The following is a 16,099-nucleotide window of genomic DNA, read 5'->3' as shown; positions in this document are numbered from 1 at the left end:
GTGAATCAATAACGTGTTTGATGTTCATCTGAATATTCTGCTAACACTAACTGCACCATGTGGTGACAATATTTATACCACGTGGTGGTCGCCCTCCCCAAGGGAGAGCCTTATAAATAGTTCTTCTAGTTCCAATCGGTCCTGTAGGCTCGACCAGGTTTTACGAAAAAATAGCATTGTTTGAAAAGAAAACTTTTCTTTCGTTAGTTAGCGTCAAGTCGTTGGCGTGGCTAAGTGCAGTTTGGTTGTGGGTGTACGGTAAGTACAGATTTTCTCAACATGCACCTCTCGACTCCACCGTGATTGTTTTTGTTTGCAGCTAAATGTGATAATGTTTTAATTGAGAAAATCCTGAGGAAGAACAATGATAATCCCAAATGTTTTAAAATGAAAAGATGTTTCTTGTTTTTTTATCTTTAATTACACGAGAAGACTAATATGACCTATACCATGACAATGGCGATGATGATAAACCAGGTCCACAGAGCATTAGGGTGAGGCATGGCTTTGTGCACTGGAGGCTGGAGCATTCCGTCGCGCCTTTTTGACAGGCTGCACTGTCCATCCGTCTTTACAAGGAGGGGCCACCCTGTTATTCGCAGGTTTGTTTAGCGCGCGACTGACTGGCCAAGAGTAGCTTTCCGTGTTTTTCATTCACAGGCCCCGCGCGGAATCGATGGTGCCACACCTCTGACTTGTCTAGCCCTCAGCTACGACGCCGCGCCAACTGGAGATGTTGACTCTTGACCATTGTTTCAAGGGGACACACAGCATCTCCCCAAAATATTCCCATTGGGAGGGGCTGCTGCGGAGATCTATGTATCCTATCTAGTATGCATAGCCAGAGAAAAGGTTGGGGGAGGGGAATAATAAGAAGAGTGACCTGCAGCTTGGGATTCGCGCTAACGAGAAAACATCTCTACTTGACCGAGTTGTCTTGCTGACTTGCGATGGTGTGGAGAAACGGTAGCGGTGTAAAGACACGGAGCAGCAGTGATTGGTATCTACACTACATCGGATTAACATTTGCTGTCTCCTTAAGAAAGTTTTAAGCACCAAGATTGTCCTATGCTGAGTTGTGTAAACGTTTGTATTACTTTTTTAATACATTAAAATGCCCGCGAGATTTTTGTAGTCAATTGCCAGTAGGGCTTCTAAATAGTTTGACATCTGTGAGCACTGCTGTGGTTGAAGATATACATGCTGTAAAAGTTAGATGTCAGCAGAAGAATACCGGGTGTTTAGTGTGTGTGTAAGAATACCGGGTGTTTAGTGTGTGTGTGTCCGTTGGATTCAGAACTGATTCTTGCTGAAAACAATGAGCGTGAAGTGAAACTGGCTGGTCACGTGCTCCCAGCTGCAAGATGCGGCAGGTAGTCCACAAACACCACAGCTCGGTACCAGACATTGTCAAGGGGGTGGGCCGTGATTTATAGGATGGTTAGGCAGGCTTGTCGGTTGTCTGGCCCACCGTGCGCTGCTGAACTCTTTATTAGCTGACCGAACTTTTACTACCCAAAACTAAACCTGTTGGATTTGACTTAAACCGAACTGCAAGATGCAGTAAAGGGAGCAGTAAAGGCTGCTGTATGGGGCGCTGCTTACAAACGTGTACAGTAATACACATGTTGCACAGCAAGGTGTACGAAACATAGGCACACAGTACGTTTCCACTGCTAATACCACGACAGCTCAAACAACAGCTACTACCAGTTCTACTCACTACTACTTCATTCCTTGTTGACAAAAGTTGTGATTTGCAACGATCAAACGAACGTCTTGAATGAGGCCGTGAGACACTTGTACACAGTCATTGTTTAATACAGGAGCAAAGCATGGGACGGGAGAGAGGATGAAGTCGATGTAAGTGTAGAAGTCTCACTTGTTGTCAGACGAGTGGGAGGGACCTGAGGTACTTGGCGGCTTGTCAAGAAGGATCTTGCGAGAAGACCGTCAGCACGCAGTAGGGACAGGCTTGGCACAACAAGTTGTTGTGAAGAAGGTAGGGGGTGGGCTGGGAAACCGAGCTAGTGATGCGCATCAACAAGCGTACTTACTATTTTCTGAATCAGTTTTTTGCTATCGGTCCCATCTTACGGTGCTGGGAGACCCCGGGCTCGATCAGGTGTAGGGTGGAGAAAGCCTTGTTGCGCTTGACTCAGGTTTCTGACAGCTGGCCATCGAGTTTTGGTGGGGGCAACAGTGCTCGGCGTCGTTGTTGTCAAGAGGCATGTTGAAAGTAAACTCATTGCGTGTTCTGCCCATGGGCCGTGTTCCTTCGCCAACTCCTCATCTCTGATGATCCTCCGCTGTTTAAAGCCAGATACCTCAGGTCTAGTAGTCTGTAACTCCACACTCGCTGTCCAAAAGCCGAAAGTCTGGCTTTGTGTTTGGAGACGTTTGATCATCGTGTATATATTTACCAAACATTTTCGGGGCGGTCCCGTGGTGCAACGGTTAGCGCCTGTCACCGATACAGTGAGTGTTGGCTGTCCTGGACTCGGGTACGCTATTCTTTCTCTGCATGCAGCATCTGTATACAGAGCTGGCTGCCTTGCCGCGATATAGCCTTCGTTAAAAAAACACCCACCGACCTCCACCCTTCTCCTTTTTGGCAAACATTGTCAATCATTCAACAACGTGTTTTCCTTGGAAACCTTTTCCCCAGAGGTCCAGTTCTTGTAGTTGTCTGATCGCGACATATTTGCACAGTGCACACTATGCACATTAAATGTAGATCTTCAAGTAAAAGTGTGAGAGACTAGGAGTGGGGTTTAGAGACAGAAGTTATCTTGAATGTGAAGCCATGGATATTTCGCTACGAGAAAGAAAGTGAACAGCAGACGCGACAGTTGCAGCTGTATTTTTTTGTCGGCAGTATACCTTCACAGACATCACAACAGCTTCAGGCAAGACCAGATCTCAGATAATAAAGGAGGTGTATATGCCAGCATACGTAGGCCGCATGCCTGCTCCAGAATGGGCAAGGCAGGTAGACGAAGCACATCTTATGATGGGGAGGCTTGATTAAAAGCTGATTAGACAGCTGTACCTGTGGCGAAGTCCCGCGACCCCGTCTGTCTGTCTTTGCCGGTTCTCAGGCCGGCGGTTCGCCGTTACCCCGACTTGGAGACGTGGTCTTTGGAGTGCAGTCTGCACAGTGACATCAGCTACAGGTGAAGACAGGAAGGGCTGCTGGCTTCCTCGGCTATCAACTCGCGGTCTTCGTTATCATTGACGATTAGCGCCAAACGACGCATTCCAGCTCCCGAAGGCAACGAAGGAAGCCAAAGACTCCTACCCTGAAGACGACATCTTGTTGATATTGTCTCATAAAATGCGCCATTGAGTCTAACATCTCCCTTTGCTCATGAATCAGTAAGCTAGATAGCTATCATAAAGCGTTGTTGAAGTTTAGGTTTTAGCACCTTGGCTTTTAGTACAAAAAAGGGGAAGCATGAAAGTATATTAGAGAAGCAAAGAAGTTAATGCCGTGGACAGAAGTGTACTAACAGTACCGACAGTGGAATGGCGGATTGCGTCAGTGGAGGGTGGGTAACAAAGCGAAGTCGATGAACCACCCTTGACAAAAGCTGGCAGCGCGCTGGAGGAGAATAAGGTCTTTGCCACCCGAAAATCAATAGGACAACAGCGGGCGCCGACAGAGGCCAAGGGAGGAGGAGGAGGAGGAGGTGGCAGCCACGTTATCTACCAGCTTTGTCTTGTTGGGCTCGGTGTGCACGGACCTTGGTGCCCGTCTTTCTGCTCCTCATTGACCACCCTGCTTTTTATGACCGCTAACAAATCCTGACTCAGTGATGTCTACCCCTGACAGATGTTCCAAACAACACTCTCCACGCCATTCCTTTCTCCTTTTTGTGGGTGTGGTGTGATGGGGGAGAAGTGAAGCGTGTTCGTGCGGATTTACCAAAGCGCGCACACACATGCAGACCGTTTGCGTATCATTTACGGAAGAAAACTGAGTCCAAATTTTTAAAGGGAGCCGACCGAGTGAAGTCAGCAGTCGCATATTGGCACCAGACGTCGTCCATGTTTCTGTTGTGCGCGTGCTAGCAGAATTCGATTTTTTTTAAATGCTCTGACTGCCGTTACCTCACCAACACCAGTAAATTCAATTTCTGTCAATCAGCAGTGAACGCGAGCTTGTGGGTTTTGTGAGTGAAGAATTATATACTATATATATAACACTGTCGAAGTATTGCAGTTTCTGTAGTGTGAAAATGCCAAGCGTAGAAGGGAAGATTAAAGGATATGCTAACGTTGCTGCCCCTCCGTACGTCGGCTACCTGCTTGCACGTGACAGCCTCGTGCCGTTGCCGGCAGCAAAGAGATGAGAGCGGTCGGGCGAACTAAGGCAGTAATTACCTCCCTTCAGCAGCAGTAGCAGGGTCAAAGGGAGACAACAAGGAGAGGGATTTAATCAGCACACTGCCAAGGCTTTTCGTTCCTGTACAACATACGATCCTTGCCGCTTGTTAGGTCACGTGAATCTGTGAAGAGGATTACGTGTGCAGAAGTCTGCGGTGTGCAAGCGTCTGCTACGTCCACAAGAACGATGTCTTTGTCAGAGAAAAAAACAAAGTGACCATAGGTAGAAAGAAAAGGGAAGATCGGGAAATATTTTTTTTACAACCGACATTCCCGTGTGAACTCAACAGAAATAAACGGAATTCTTTGTGACACCACTCGTGAGAATGAGTCCCTCTCCCACATTTGGCTCCTGAATAATAAAGAAGCGTTGGATTGATGTCTGGTGTCGGACACGCTGTTGTTTTGAGCATTTGGCGGTTGCTGACACGACTGTCTTTGCCGACTAAAGCCCCAGTTGCTGGCTCGGCGTTAAACGCCAATTTAAATAAACGTTTTGCATCTGCTAAAAGCAAAATTTTATGTTTTAGCAGGTCTAGCGGTCAACAAAAACTGTCGGCAAAGTAGTCTTGTGTTCGGCATCTGCTACCCACATGACCGTCGATACACCAACAGTTGCGACAAGTGCTGTACGTGACGTGGACTGACAGCTCGTGCAGGACATCTTGACTCGGCGTGCCCCAACCCTCAGGACAGTGTTAGTCGCCAAGGTCTAGACGCACCGTCCACACCCGATGGGGAAGGAAGGAGGGTTGGGGGACAGGGCGTGAAATGAGGACAAATGGTCACTAATGACTCCACCTCCAGACCCCAGGGTTTGCCTGCTGTCGGGCGTGGACAGGGCGCCAGGGGCCTGATCCTGTCTGATGCAGGTCACTTTGACATGTCCTTTGTGCTTTGGCTGGTGGCTTTATGTGTCATGGGGTTTGTCCTGTGTGCACCTCGTCCTTGTTAATTATCGCGTCGATGGACCAGGCAAATTTTGTGGCCTGTGTTCTCGATTACTTTTCGGGTAGCTTATTTTTATTATCTTGTGGGGCTGTGCTTCTGGAAGCGTAACAAAGAATAAACTAAACTATGTCTTATCCAGTATTGTGAAATGGGTAGCTGCGATCATTGCTGCTGCGTTTCTCATGCAGTCAGTGATGATGGGCTTTGAGAAAGTCCCACAGCACACATCCACACTAAATGAAAGTTAAGGCAGCACCTCACATAAATAGGTAGGGCAACTTACGCAAGAGCTCGTGGCCACATTGTGACCGAGCAGGTCGTGAAGAGACGAAGACCCACGACATAACCGCATTGCGAGCCGAATCAGAAAACTTTTGAGAAGTGCCTGTGCTGTTCCCACCCGGGATGTGGCAACGTTTCCATGAGGCGTGACGAGCCGTGGGAAGGGCGGTCACCGAGAGAGAGAGAGAGCGATTCTACACGCCAGCAACAAAGATCCAGGAAGGTGATGGATGCAAGGTGCAGATTACAGACACATACATCGTTTGTTATTTCATTTTTTTATTTTTGGTTGGTGTGAAGGTGGAGGTCCTGTCTTGTCCTATATCACAGCACCACAGACTCCGCGAAGATCAAGATGGCGGTAAGTCACGTGTGCAGAGGTTCTGGATGACGAAACGGCCTGGCGGCAATACCAGCTAGACAGGCCTCTGGATGTAAACACACACCTGTCCTGTTTAATGTGGCGAAAGACACACAGAATCGACTTTTTCTTCACTTTCAATTCACAATAAAAGGCGGAAACGCTGCGCTGTTGAAGTGGAAGCAACCCAGGCCCACAATGATGTCAAGTGCTGTATCAGCAAATAAAGAAGCGAGGTAGGCTTCAGCTGCTTAGCTCCGGCGCTAGAAATTGTCATTTTACAGTTGTGGTAGCGGTGGCTTTTTTTTAAAATATTTTTTACGGCATGGGTTTGGTGGAAATCTGAGTTCAAGCTGCATTGATCTTGTATTGTGAATGGTATTTGTAGCTTCGAAGTCGATATGCTAGGGGAGATTACAGACTTGCTCTGATTACCCTGCAGTTCTTCGCCCTACTCCCAGTCTTGCTAAATGAGAGGCGAGTTGTCCGTCGATGTTTTCAGTCTTGCTCATTGTTTACCTCTCTGGACTGTGGACTCATCCGATGAACTTCAGATGTGTCCATAACACCTGAGCTGTGATCTGGTCCCATGGTAGTATCTTTGTGGGAGATAGGAGGATGCTTCCCTAGCATCTCATTGACGTTTGTTTCTGGGACACGCAACTGCAGGAATATAAAAACCGCTTGGCTTGATGGTTGCTGACTGTGAAGCTGTAGTCGATACAACATGTTGGTCCTGTAGCCGCTTGTAACCACACACACACAGATGCCGCCAGTGAGATGCCACCGCTGGGTGACGGCAGTCTTGTTTAAAGTGAGTGAACAGGCGGACTGACGTCATCCAGTCCCGGTCACGGAGGGGGAGGATGCGGCCAGAGACATTGATCACACCCAGAAGCAGCAATGGACATCACCAAGCTGTGTTTGATAGGGTCACCTGGCGTTGACTGGTGAAGGTCAATACTCGTCGTGTACTTTCTGCTTAACCGCTTTTTTTGTTTGTTTGCGTGCTGTGTGTTGTCAGCAGTTTGACAGCAGACTGGTGTCGACATGCGGCTTATTGTTTGGGCCTTTTGTTGGTGAAGTTTGAGGACGGACAGTGTGCTTTGTCCTCGTCATCAACCCGTGACAACAAACTGCAGGTCGTGGACACAGCTGGCGGGCGTTGTGTGCACGCGCATGCGTGTCGGACAGAGACGTTAGTCTCTGAACGTTAGATAAACGTTAGAATGAATGAGGAAGATTATACCGCGGAATAAGTGTGTCCCCTTGTCAGTCCTGGTGAACTTTGCCGACTTTAGTGTGGAAAGGGGAGCGAAGACAGAGAGTGGATGTGCGGTGCTTGAGGGCATAACAGACCAGACAACGTAGTCCCCCTGGGCGGACAGACCTGCCGGCCAGCCACATCTTGACGTGTGACTTTCCAGGGGGAAATAAGCAACCACAGTGTTTATGCTTCGTCCTTGGTATACGAAATCATGGTGTCAAAAGCTGTAAGATCTAGATATAAGATATATTTTCAACAAACCAGCATCACACACTGTGAAGGAGAGAGGGCAAGAGGTACTTGTGCGAGTACCACGTTTTGCTTTGCTGCGTGTACTGTTGGCCAGACCTTGAGACATTATCACACACACAAGCTGGTCAGGCGACAGATGAATGGGCAACAGCGCTTTAACAACAAAGTTATATAAACCCTGATATCAGAAACAGTTCTGAATGTAAATGATTTGACGAGCAGCTATATATGTAATGGCGGTAAAACACTCTTCATGCACACGGTAACGTATATCTGCGCGCGCGGCACGTGTCTGTGTGGTGTGTGTACACTTCCGCAATGAGATCACGCACCGCAAGATGGCGCAGATTTTCAGACGGTCGCCATCCTGAAGCTGTTATTGACTCCAGACCTCGTGTGAGACAATTTTCCTCCAGCTAATGATGCTGATCGGCCACTTTATGCCAGCAGCCTGCTGCAGCCGTGTGATGGAATGCTTGTGTGCGCCAAGTCACGGCATCTGCTCATCTTTCTGTTTCTTCCTCTCCCACCCTCTCCCTCTCTCTCTCTCTAACACTAACCTGAATACGTAACTAAAACCACTTTGATTTTTTACAAACTTTCTGAACCTACTTCTCTTGCTATCTCCTCACCAGGCTAGACTGGTCTTTCTTCATCTCCGTTTTTCTCTGTCTAATCCCTCCACCCTTATCTGTGACGTCAGTCTATAAAACGCTCCTACCCGCTGTTTCTGTGGCTAACCGTGTTGTATGTGTGACCGTGTGTCCTGTCATGCCAGTGTTGTGCGAGTGCGCCAGTTGGGTAGGTGGTACTTCTTGTTGATGTGGTCAGCAATCACGACCCTCCCACTGCGGTATGAGTTTCTTTACGGCGGGCACGGAGCGAGGAGTCAGGTCGGATATTGGGGCGGACGGCTCGGGTTAAATAATTGAACATGCGGCATCCGCGGCCTCCAGGCATGCGGTCACAAAGGCGGCTTTATTGGTATGAAATATGTCATCCACAATATTTATCGTCGCTGACGGCCTGGGATGGTAGAGGGAGCTGCGGTACGATCCTCCCGGTGCGGCACACGGCGTGTGACTGGAACACGTGTGTGTTTGTGTGTGTGTGTGTGTGCAATGGAGATTGTCGGAGTAGGGTCAATTAACCGGTCATGTATGGAAACTATTTACGTACCTACCTACACAAGTTTGAACATTGACAGTTCCCCGCCACCACCTCCTTAACAGCAGTTTCACCACGGAACTGGTGTAGCAGGCTAGACCCTAAGCTAGTTGATGCTCCAGTGTGGGATCGGGGTGGTACTGGTACGCATGCTGAGTTCACGGATGCATCATAAGTCTTTGACATGCGACGCTTGTGTATGTTGCCGGCAGTGGAACAAACGGTAAATGTTGGCGAGGGTAGTCTAAGATGGACGATCGTGTTCTCGCAGACACTCGCTCCTCGTCACAATTACGTCACAAGGTGTAGTGACGTGTCGCCTACCCAGCACTGAAGCTGACCAGCTGATATTGTTTCCATGTCTGTTGAAAGGAGGGGTGGTGGAGGCATTTCGTAGTTGGTAGGGTATGTGGAGTCTCTGCAGCATTGTAGAGAACTCAGGACTAGCGTCTCGTCTCCAAACTTATCAAGCGATGGCCAGACACCTGAAGTGTACTGTGGCGGACGCTCGAAGGTAAACTAGCATAAAGCAATGTTTCGCGGGGTCGCACTTTCGCTTGCTTTTGGTTTGTCCCGGAGCAACCTTTCACCTCGTTTCGTATCTGCGGTCCCTGAAGGCCACGCGCTACCTTTGCACAGACTGAAGTTCTTCGCTGCCGTCGCGCCGCTGTTGATGGCGGGCGGCGAGGGACGGGAGTCGTGTTCACTCATTTACAACTTGCTGTCGTTAATGGCGCTGACCTCAAGTGCCCTTTATATATATGTGTGTGTGCACGCGTCCTGAATCGTATAATGGGCGTCTGGAGACAAGTAGTGAAAGTAGAATGGTAAGGAAGTGGATGCGTTAAGCCAGTGGCATGCTGCTGACCCCGGCTTATTGGCAAGGCGCAGAGATCGATAGCCGAGCGTTATCACAATCGATGCGGCGCGGCTATCGCCTTGAGATAAGACATGAGGCTGCTCCTGCACGACTGGGCGTCTGTCCGACCCCGCTGTCAGGAACATGCGCTCGCCTGTCCTCTTGGGGTGGGCCTGGGGGGAGGGGCAGGGTGCGAGGATCACGCAGGCGTGAGATTAAAAACTTTTTTTTATTATTTTGAGTTTGGTTTATGACGCACTCTAACCACTTGGCGCCCTCCTCCTTGCTGCACGACCCTAGTTCCAATCTGGGCTGGACCGACCCTTTTCCACCATCCTCACCTTCTTTCCTAACCCCTCCCTGGGACGCAGGCTCGTGCAACAAAAGGCAAGCACCTTGTTGATGCTTTTTACTGCTGTCAAAAACCAGGCCAGTGTGTCCAGTCTGAGTTGTGTCAAGTGGTGCCGGTTGGTATTCGGGGTAGAAAAAGGACGCAAGGGGCACGGCGAGTTTCAGTAGACGAGAGCGCAAAGTTTCAGGCAGTAGCTGGTGCTGTGCTCATCAGCTAAACTGCCAGCAGTAGCAGCGTGTGGGATACAGAAACATTTACTTGTTGGACATCACGTGGCTCACATCGTCGTCAGCATTGAGCACGTTTCCTGATGAGAGGAAGGAGTGCATGGTCTCCCCGCCTCTCACTGTACAGGCCGATATCTTTGTCTTTGATTGTCCCGCTGTGCGCTCGGCTGTTGAAAGCAAAAAGTTTTGACAGGCAGATGAGCTATGTTGCCTACCAAACAAACATCACCACCACTGCCTCCTCCACCACCAATAAGAAAGAAGAGTGTCGGCGTTTTATTGATCTTATCGACGTTGTTATCTAGAACTTTGGCGGCCGAACTCCGACACGGAGGCGAGTGTCTCGGAGTCACAGGTCCTCGCTTACTATGCACGGGATCCACTTGGCCGCCATACCCCGGCTTATTTCTACCTGTTTTTTGTTTTTTCTCTTTCTTTCTTCTTTGAAAGGGGTTAGGGGAAACGGCTCAACATATCGACGATTGAGAGACCGAAGCCAGAAACTTACCGTTGCTACATATATAACCGTTGGAAAGGAGGAGTGGGTTGTGGCTCATGCCGGACTACGTACAACATCTGTAGGTTTTCCTTCAACTGTGCTCGCCATGTTTCCGCTTCACCTGCTCCGCCGTGTGGGGCAACAAACGCCATTTGTCTCGTGATAATGTGTCTTGCAAAGTTCTTTCTGGTGCTGAAGCAACGAACGGAATTACCTCATTATCACAACCAGTTAACATCAAGAGCCGATGCAGATAGGGTGGAGGTTATGGGAGCAGGGGGGTGGAAATTTTGAGCATGTAAAATCTTTGGTAATGCGGTTATAATTATGACTGATTTACCGGCGGCAGTGGGATTATTTTCTCGGTCCCACAGACTAGAATGACCCACTAGCAAACTGCGTTTGGTGAAAAAAGTCGTAGAGTGTTACACACTACAGTTCCTTGTATGTAGGGTAGGGGTGGGTGGTCGTTAAAGGTTCCGCCTGCCTGCGTTCTTTGTTCGTACAATCCAGGCTAGCACTACACCACGAGGCTGCTGCGAGTGATGATGGTGAGGGGTGATGGTCATAATACACATTTTCCAGCAAAAGAGGAGAGAGAGAAATAAGTGTAGTGTGCTGTCGAGTTTATGTCGATATGTATCTGTAAACTGAGAACCCCACGCGAGCTGTATAAATAAACATTTTCCACTTCCTTTCCTGATATAATTAAAGGTTCTAACACACGAGTTTCACATGCCGATAGACAAGCTCCGGCACAGTTGAGTATGAGAGCAGCCCACCATAGTCTCTAGTTCGTCATGACCTCATGTCACCTGAGGTTGTTTTGCTGCTAACACAAGCAACAAGCTCATGAGGCTACACACTCCGCGCAAGGATTGTTGGTAAAAATGTTAAAAAAAAAATGATTAATGGTTATTCTTTGATACCAGAGATTTGTCTTTGTCGCGGTGTGTGATGAACCCTTTTGGTCTTGAGAGGGAGCTCAGTTCTTACGGATCATCCACGTGCCCCCAGCCCTGCTCTTCCATCACACCCTCCCTCTCTCCCCTCTCTCATGCATGCACACACGTTCCATCACACACGAAGCATTAGGTCTGTACAGTGACAACATGAATTCATGGCAACAAGTGTGTGTGTCTAAAGAGAGAGAGATGTGTGCATCATGAAATAAATATTAGCGGCAAAAACATGCTTGCAGTCAGGAAAGTGGGACAGACGGTGTGTAGAAGGAAGACAGGCACAGACAAAGCTGCAGACACTCAGCTTGTAATTGAGGACAGGTGTGAGCCGACAGCGCTGACCACACGGACTGAAGGAGACAGGCCGCTGACGGAGGAAGAGAGTGTAGGGCGAGCAGTGACCTGTAAAAGGGGGATATGGGGGGTGAGGGCAAGAGATGTACAAGCGGCACCTACCCCAGTGCTATAGCTGATCATACTCATGTTGGCTGTATTGGTGTTGGCCTGGCCACATACAAAATCCACGGCTGGACGCTCACTGTTTAGTTAGTCCTCAGGCCGACCGTTCGTCCGGCCAGCGGTGCCCAGGTGTCTATGTAAGTGGTGTTGCGCACCGCGTTAGCTCGACACCCACCGGTCGTCTGACGCCGTCGACACTTCTGTGCACCGGGAAGGGGGGAGTAGAGAACGACAACAAGGGGAGGAACAACGGCACAGACACCAGCCCGTCACCCTTCGCCGCAGTGTGGCCGCGCGCCGTGTTGCTGGCCACGTCGCTGGGGGTGTGTGTGGAGGGTGGGGTGGGGTGGTGCATGCACCGGTCGTACGGAGGATAAGGACGGAAGATGAGAGGAAGTGGTTAGCTCGGCTCCAGGCTCTCCTCGGGAGGACTTGGCGACGGACGTAGACAAGATCAGCACGCTGCTGGCTGCTACGGGGGTCTCATCTCACTCTTTTCCCCTTTTTCAAGGCACCATCTTTGTTGTCGTCGTCGTCGTCGTGATGATGATACCAATGATTAGTGCAGGCTTGTGTCGTGGCCGTGCGCTGGAGACGTGGGTCGCGGCGGTTGTGGCCGGTGTTGCGTCTCCCCCGTCGCTTGTTGCTGCTTGGTCGGTGTCGTCCTCTAATCGACATGATCACTCGGCTGTTGCCAGACTCCACACACCACCGCTGTCATCGGCTGCTTGCTGGAACCACTGGCAGCTGCAGGCTGGTCTGGCATCTCCCGCCCCTCCATCGCCACCTGGCTAACTTGATCACTCGCTGGCCACTTCCCCACGCCGCAACCTTCCTGCCTTCAGCCTCCGCCCACACGGATGCCAGTGTCGGCGATGCAAAGCAATGAAAAGGTGAAAGCTCACGGGCCGAGCTGTGGTGTTGGAAGTGACCGTGGTAATCCGACAGACGTGAGCGGGGTGGCTCTCTCCATGCGGTTAGCGACAATATTGGGGTTTGAAAGAGCGGCAAGCGTTAACCGCTCGCGACAGCTGCGCGACACAAACTCCAGCAAGCGACAGCGTGTCAGCGCGAGAGCCAGGGGAGTTGAGCGACGCCGCCCACACCACACCAAACACGGCGACGACGACAGCGACGGCACAACGGCGGCGGCGGACCTCTTTTTCCCTTCGCCGGCAACACGACTACGATGGAGCCTTTCTCTCCTTTCCCGCTTTTTTTTCGTCACCGCTGGCGAAGATTTTTGGTTTTGTTTTGTGAGTTCGTCTTCGTTTTAACTCTTGACAGGCGGCGGTGGGCTTTGCTGGGCCTTTGCAGCTTCCAGCAGACTGATGTGATGCGGTGTTGAAGGGAGTTAATCACAAACTAGAGGCACGTACATCGGTGCTCGATCCTCTCCCTTCGCGCCCGTGTGTTACCGCGGACTGCAGGCAAGTCCTCCGTGTGATCCCCCCCTTGCCTAGCTGGCCGCTGCAGTTGTCTCCCCCACCCCATCCTCCTCCTGGTACCGAAGATTGCTCAGTGTCACAATGGCTCCCCCTTGGCGGCGGCGTCGCGTGGCAGCACCAGCCAGTAGATGGCAGCACAGGTACATTCAAGCTCGCGCGTGAGAGAGAGAATGTGTGCCGTCCAGTGCGTGCGCCTACAGATTCCACGTGTTTGATTGACAAACCCTGGCTTTCGCTAGAATAAACGCATTGCTTGGACGTGAAAGCGGCTTTTGCACTTTACCTGTCCTTCTTGCTTCTCATCCACCCGCCACCTCCCTCCAACCCATTTGTTTGTAGTGACTTAATTGCAGGTGTAAGCAAGTCACTTGACTGTGTGCATACCTTTGTGTGGGTGAGCTACAATTGACTGTCAACCGCCATCTCGCTTGCGGTACCCTACACTGTGTGATGATGCCTAGCCATGCATTCTGATGTTCTTTCTCTTCTACCTCACCCTGCTCGTCTCCAGCCCTCAAAAAAAAAAAAGATTTGTCAAATTGTGTACCGCATTTCGATGGGTTTTTTTTTGTTGGAGAATATGCCTTGCAGATTGTAGAAGTTGTTGCTGTTGAACCGCTTAGGCTACTCTTTGCTCCCACCCTCTTCTTGCACGTGTAGAGCTGCTGTTGACAGGTATTCCAGGTTGCGCACTTTTCTGGAGCAGCGCTTAGTGGTGAGGTGAGTCGTGGTGCTGTCCGATGGCGGTCATCGGCTTGCTTGGGATCTTGACGTTGACGTCTCTCGGTGTTCTTTGCTTGCAGTCTCGTCTTGTTCTCGTCAGCATCTATGTTCTTTGCATGCAGTCTCGTCTTGTTCTCGTCAGCATCTCTCGGTGGCCTTTGCGACGTGCACAGCATCTGTTGCTGTAGTTACATCTTGTCCGCTGCTAACTATAGCATGTAGACGAACACCACCTGCGGAAGTGACGTGTCATGCACTTCCTTTTCCCCAATCTCCCTCAAACTGGGGCGTGTGAGATGTTGTCGAGCGCTGTGCGTGCTCTCATGTAGAGGAACAAAGAGACAATGGGAGGTGACGGTCACTTGTTCCATTATCCTCCCCACCCCCAACTACCTTAAGCCGCCTACGAAGAGAGAGAAAAAAAATTAAATGGAGAACGAAGCGTTGGGGAGCAGTGCACCATCCAGACTGTAATAATAAACGATGTGTGTTGCATGCGTTTCTGTAGGCACGTGTCTGGAATAGCATTTACCATCACTTTTCGCTCAGTGTCAGACAGGTGAAGCAAGCGAGGGGGGCAGCTTACCCCTCTCCCCCCCCCCACACAGCTCGTACATGACGGCATTTACCTCTTAGCTAGCATGTCTTTATTGTAGACTAACCCTCCATTAATGTGCCGCCTGGTTTTTTTTAATTTCGGACAACATTGATCACTTGCGTTGCCTTTCCTTCCGTTTCTTGTTAACTCAGTTAGACAGGGGTGGGGTGAGGCGGGTTGTTGGCAGGTTTTTGCTGGCGTGCCTCCTCGCCATGTCCGTGTTTACACTTCTCGCCATCGTTGTTGTCCTGCTGTCCAGCAGAAATCCAACCACAGCAGGAATTAAACACGTGCGTGTGCACCTGTCTGGGTGCGTCTACACCGGAAGGTCGTGGGGGTGGGGAGAACACGAAGAGAGAGGGAGCCGTGGCAGCTTTCGTTCAGCGGGAGGCCGTCCGCCCAGCAGACTGACGTCATTTGTTGCGTGCCAATGACGCCTTGTGACAGTGGGGAGAGTGGCGGTGGTGATGTAAGAGCAGGGAAGCAAGCAGATTGACCAGATGACGGTAATGGGGTAGGAGGGGTGCGTTATTATGGTTGGGGTGGCGTGTGTGTGTGGGGGGGTGAGGTCCGCAGTTTTTGTGGCGTGTACCACGTGTTGACTTGGCCGCCGGGCCAGGCCAGCCCTGAGTACTGCAAACTGTCGCCATCAATAATGTATGGGCAACACGCGCACGCGACAAGCTAGTGAATTTGCTTCCTCAAATATTTTTCTGCTTTTTTTATTTTTGTATTTTTATATGTATTTTTAGTCCACGGGTCCTCCCTCTCCCTCTCGCCTTTGGTCTCTTGCGCTGCACGTAGCGTAGGAAGCGTAGCCCTAAGGGGACTGCACCTCCAGGGACTTGCGCGGCGACCACTAGAGACTGGAGCTGTGCCGCACGTGCAGAGTGTTGCGTGATCATTGGAGATAATTGCATGTTCTTGGACTTGGCTCTCGAGTGTTCTTCTTCCCTGTCCCTTCTCTCTCTTGCACGCGCACGCTGGGAAGAGGTCGGTGACTTACTGTTTTTCTCTGTTATTAGCTGGTCAAGGCGGCTCAACAGAACAGGGTCTTTAGAAGAGTGGGGGGATGGGTGGAGAGGAAGAAGACGACAACAAGGACAAGGAGTAGGGAAAGAGATGAGTGTAGCCACCAGTGGCTGAGATTTGTGAGCGACTCGCTAGACCGGCAAATGGCGGACGAGGAGGTTATGAAGATGGCCGCGTGGCAGGATCTGACGATGAGCTATGTGATTACTGCGGAGACATGCCATCCTCCGGAAATAGCCGCACTTGTAGCCCTGTATACCGCACTAGTCGC

General features: G+C 50.4%; 2 protein-coding genes across 3 annotated transcripts in view; one reads left to right on the top strand and one right to left on the bottom strand.

Moving 5' to 3' along the window:
• The window catches only part of LOC112560092 (U1 small nuclear ribonucleoprotein 70 kDa-like), a 69,713-nt gene that overhangs the window by 22,255 nt on the left and 31,359 nt on the right, over positions 1-16,099 (top strand). The window lies entirely within an intron of this gene.
• LOC112560091 (potassium voltage-gated channel subfamily A member 2-like) overlaps positions 1-16,099 on the bottom strand; it is a 63,590-nt gene that overhangs the window by 35,803 nt on the left and 11,688 nt on the right. Inside the window, exon 1 of one of the 2 annotated variants that reach the window (XM_025231666.1) lies at positions 12,025-13,968. The exons of the other annotated variant lie outside the window; for it this stretch is intronic. Coding sequence (XP_025087451.1) covers positions 12,025-12,051 — 27 coding nt within the window. The 5' untranslated portion in view covers positions 12,052-13,968. Of the gene's footprint in view, positions 1-12,024; positions 13,969-16,099 lie in introns of those variants that run through there. 2 annotated transcript variants of the gene reach the window in all.

The sequence above is a fragment of the Pomacea canaliculata genome, linkage group LG3 (assembly GCF_003073045.1).
Source record: "Pomacea canaliculata isolate SZHN2017 linkage group LG3, ASM307304v1, whole genome shotgun sequence".
In the NCBI taxonomy this organism is placed as follows: domain Eukaryota; kingdom Metazoa; phylum Mollusca; class Gastropoda; order Architaenioglossa; family Ampullariidae; genus Pomacea; species Pomacea canaliculata.
Note: the sequence above shows the minus strand (reverse complement) of the source record. Positions and strands in the feature narration are given on the sequence as shown.